General features: G+C 51.1%; 1 protein-coding gene across 1 annotated transcript; it reads right to left on the bottom strand.

The window, feature by feature from the left end:
- Positions 1-1,393: 1,393 nt before the first annotated feature.
- On the bottom strand, positions 1,394-2,911 carry COL26b_005310 (uncharacterized protein; the record flags this gene model as incomplete). The annotated part of the gene is made up of 1 exon (XM_053178162.1): positions 1,394-2,911. One exon carries the CDS (start codon positions 2,909-2,911, stop codon positions 1,394-1,396), a length of 1,518 nt encoding a protein of 505 aa, XP_053037937.1.
- Between the last annotated feature and the right edge of the window lie 1,736 nt (positions 2,912-4,647).

Genomic DNA, 4,647 nt, shown 5'->3' with positions numbered 1-4,647 from the left:
ATGAGGCTCTGTAACTTCCAGAAAGAGCTCTTCCATACGTTGCAGGTGCATTAATAGCAGAATAGAGGCCATAAAGGTGAATGGGACTGATCCTTTCTTACAAGCCTCATAAATTGTGAACGGTCGCCCACGCATGACATTGGGATATAAGTTGAGGAAGCAGAGACGAGTATTGATTGCGATGCCCAACGAAGCAGCAGTCTGCTCCAAAAACATGATATCGGCTTCTTGCACCGTCTCGCGGCTGTTCTCGAATTCTTCGATGTGCAGGTGAAAGTCCCTGATGGATTTGCGGATGATGTCGTTCCATCGAACGAGCCGCAAGAGCGATATCATTTTCGACGCTGCTGTCTTTCCAGCGATGCTGACTGACGTGTAGGACTCTCTAAACAAGAGCCCGCGAAACTCCTTGTTGACTAGAGAGAGGTTCATGACAGCTTTCTGCACCTGATGAAGGACGTGGTCAATCTCTTCATCAGTGGTGTTTGTGTGGAGCACGTGCCTGGTAGAGCGCTCGGATCGAAGGACAGAGCAGATGATGATAATAATTTCCTTTGGGAGGTCAACTAGTTGCGCCATATTGAAAAGTCCAGGCGGTGTGGCACAAGGAGGTTAGATGATGTAGAGCAAGTCTGCTGTTGTGTTGGTATGGAGCTTCTGCCTGTGAGGAAGAAATATCTAGAGAAAGGAGCGTACGAGCTGTGGCCACAATGAATCGACATAGCTTGTAAATGGCAGGCCAGGTTATTTCTTATTGCAAGGGCGGCAAAAGAAGAAGCATATGACAGTTGGGTTAGATTATCTTGAATGGCGGGGTAGGTTTCCACGCGTATGCGAATCATAAGTCTGGAACATGCAATCCACTGTCAATAAGCTTCAATCTTCCCAGAAGATCAGATAAATGTGGAGGACGCCGCCCAGTCTGCTGTTGGTAACCTTATTCTTTCAGTATTGTTTGAAAACCTAATGCATTGGAGGAGGAAATATTCATCGCCATGTCGAGTCGAAGGCAGAAAGACCGAAAGGCAAACCGCCTTCAAGGCATAGCAAAGACGATGCGTGAGTCGCCACATCCACCTAAGCATATTCCTCTCGGCATATCCGTACCAACTGGCCCGCTTCGTGAAGGAACTTACAGTATAGCACTAGAGTAAAACTTGCCCATGGGCCATTTATTCGTACAATGAACAAGACTTGTCACTTGATTTATTTTCACTCAGTAAATGAACACTGCTTTACTTTTTATGGGTTTAATATTGACAGCTATTTACACCAATCATAAATACAAAGATTTAATGTACATGTAGAAGTATAAGACACTCATTTGACCAAAGCCAATTCCGTTCTCACCGCCAGACAGCTCAACTCCTCGAATGCAAGCGACTACTGGTGCTTAAGCGGGGTAGACGCGAATAGGGGTCTCAATGGGCTCAGGGGGAGTGAGACCAATGGTGACCTCGTAGCCCTTAGGGGGGTGGAGGGCATCAGGGAGCTCGATGATGTTCTTGTAGTAGTCGGGAAGGCGGGATCCGTACCAGAGCTTGGCAATGGCAGGGAGGATGGAACGGTAGCCACCACCGAGGATGTCCAGGTTGGGAGCGACGTACAAGTGGGAGGTGTTGGAGTCGCTGCTGAAGACACCGCCATAGCTCTGGTTCCAGTAGTAGTTCTCAAAGATATCGCCGGCGATCTTGGTGCTCCACTCGCGGATCTTGTCACCGGTCTTGGAGCCGACAAAGTTCCAAACGTTGGCACCGACATCCCAACGACCGAGGGTGTGGAGATCCCAGTTGGCCTGGACGGAAGAAAGCTCGGAGTAGTGGTTGTAGAAGGCGTTGTCCTTGGTGCCGACAAGCTCCTTGGGAACGGCAGAGCCGAGGAGGATACCGGCGACGTGGTTGCGCTCGAGAGGGTACTGGCCGTTAGCCTGCCAGGTAATATAGACGAGGGTGCGGCCATCGTTGAACTTGGGGTCCTGGAGGAGGGGCTCGACGAAGCTGCGGGTCCAGTTGCAAGAGACAGAGATGTTGGTGTCATGGCCGTTGTTGTACAGGTTGGGGGTGACGAACAGCCACTGGGGAAGGCGGTCGTTCTCGAGGTCCTCGTAGAAGAGAGTCAGGTTCTTGATCTTGGCCAGGCGGTCGGGGTTGAGCGTAACGGAGTCGAAGCGGACGAGGAGGTTGTGCTTGCGAGCGTAGTCACCCTCCTCCTCGTTGTCGTACTCGAAGCCCTCAAAGCCGGTGTAGGGGAGACCCTCGTTGTAGTCACCCCAGCTAATGCCCTTGTCCTCGAGGAGGTCGACAATGGTGGAGACGTTCTTGTCAACCAAGAGGAAAGAATCGCTGTTGGTGCCGAAGTCGTCACCGCTGGCGGGAGCGACGTAGTTGGGCTGAGAAGGCGTGCCAATCCCGTACATCTCAGTGAGCAGTATACCCTGGTTGATCAGAGCCTGGCAGTTGGGGTCGGCGATGGAGTTGTTGTAGGCGGTGGTCTCGAGGTAGACCTGCATGATGCGGTCGAAGACCTTGCCCTTGACGTGAGAGGTAGGAGACTCGGTCTTGGCAGTAACGGCGGCGGCAGCCACATCGGCGCTGGCAGTCGAGGTGTACTGGATGTCGGCCGCAGTGTTGACGGCAGTGGAAGAGACACTGGCAGAGATAGTCGGAGTAGGGTGTCCGTGACCACCGTTGCCGTTGCCGTTGCCGTTGCCATTTCCGTGGCCATTGCCGTTGCCATGGCCATTGCCCCAGTCGCCGCCATTGTTGTTGCCCTTGCCGTGGCCGTAGTCGTTGTCTTTGCCATTGCCTTTGCCATGGTCCTTGTTGTCCCAGTCATTGCTTTTGCCGGCATCGCAAGCAGGAGCAGCCGCGGCGATGCTCGCGGCGGCGAGAAGCGCAAGGAAGCGAACCATCTTGGATTCTTTGGTGTAGCTCTGTTGTCGAAGAGTGTTGTTCTGAAGAGAATGAGAATGGAATATCAGAGAGTGAGAGTCCTCAAGAGAGAGAAGAGAGTGAGAGATGTGGATGCGGATGAGGAAAGAAAAACTTGACTGGAATCGCGAACATGATCTCTGGTTATATAGCCTCTTCCATACTTCATTTTCGATGTTGTCTCTCTGGAAGGAGGAGAAATTCGCTGCTAGCTGCGATGGGTCCTTGCCCTCGCAACTTGCCTGTGCTTGCCTGAGCATGCTGCGAGGTCTGAGAACGAGAGACTTGCCAGCCCCGCCTGGAGAAGTTCATTGTTGATGTTGGATCCGAGCTCAATGAAGACTCAGCACAACCCCGAGTAGCATAGGAAATAATTTCCCGTTTCCGTGTTCAAGATTGACATCCAGATGCAGAGGGCTGAGAGCTTACAGCTGGGCCGGACCCGCAAAGACCCTGAAAATAGGACCCTTGGACAGAAATGTTTGCAAGCCTGTCTGAGTCCTTCTCAACCGTTCCTACCGTTGCTAGATGATCGCAGGGGCGCTGCTGCTCGAATATTAGGTCGTTCGTCTGAACGCAGAGCGGAAGCCACGAAGCTTAATTCCCTTCAGACGATGCTAATTGAGCACTATTTTGCGGGTTATGTGGTCTGGGCTCTCGGCGTGGCTTGTTGCTTAAACCGACTTAGTCTTAGGAGGGAATCCCAAAACCCGGGGAAGCTGATCCTGCACAGAACAATCAGCAGCCATAGCTCCAACTGTTCGCCTGATGAATCCGTGTTCGGGCAGTCAATGGCACGCTACGAAAGCCGGATAGATCGGGGTTGAACCGGCGCTATGGTCAACGAATCTTGGCATGGGAGCTATTTTCTGACTGTTGTAAATGTTGACGAGGGAAAGAAAACACAGCTAGCCTAGGAAACTAGCCGCGTTGAGTAATGTTGGACTTGAAGTTTTCACGTTTGGTGAAAGTGAGTCCCGGCGAGCCAGGGCCATCACGGATACTACTTCAGAGCAGATGAGCAACATATCAGATCGTCGAGTTGGGAAAGTATTGATACATAATACACAGTCAATACAAAAGAACGCGAGTGTGGGGCAATGACCCGGCGACGATCAACCCTTGGACTCTCGGGTGCCCGATGCTAGCGTGGACTAGCTTGCTGGCACTCGGATCCGAAGGCTTGCATATTGTAAAACAATGGGCTACCGGCGGTTAGACAACCTGGAGGAGAGGCTTTCTCTTAACTCCTGCAATTGAACAACGACTGCCATGCAAACTGTTTGGCATGGTAGCTGTCTTCTTCCCGGACTGATCTCGGTCCCTTCAACCACAAGATATTATTGGAAACAAACGTTGTATACGGCGAAGAGCGTGAAGATCCCAAATGGTCACTTAAATTGAACATACTCAACGTAGTTTAATCAGTATCTGAGCAATTGAAACATCATTGCTTCTCTGAGGCACTTTACATACTACCTCCCATGGAAGTGAGCTCAAGACGTGCAGCGATGAAAATTGCACTGTTCATTTTGATTTCAAACCCCACGAGATGAATGCATCAATAGCTACATGTACAGAATATTTTGTGAAGCTTGATTGCGACCGTGTCCTGGGAAATGAACGCAGCAGCAGACACGTTGTTATCAAAATTTACTGCTTCCAAACGGTGTACGATTTCATCACACCATTCTGCCAGTCTTGGAGGATGTACGAC

This window comes from Colletotrichum chrysophilum (assembly GCF_026319265.1).
Source record: "Colletotrichum chrysophilum strain AFK26 chromosome Unknown scaffold_35, whole genome shotgun sequence".
Lineage (NCBI taxonomy): Eukaryota > Fungi > Ascomycota > Sordariomycetes > Glomerellales > Glomerellaceae > Colletotrichum > Colletotrichum chrysophilum.
The sequence above is the reverse complement of the archived record's forward strand: the minus strand, read 5'-3'. Positions and strand labels throughout refer to the sequence as shown.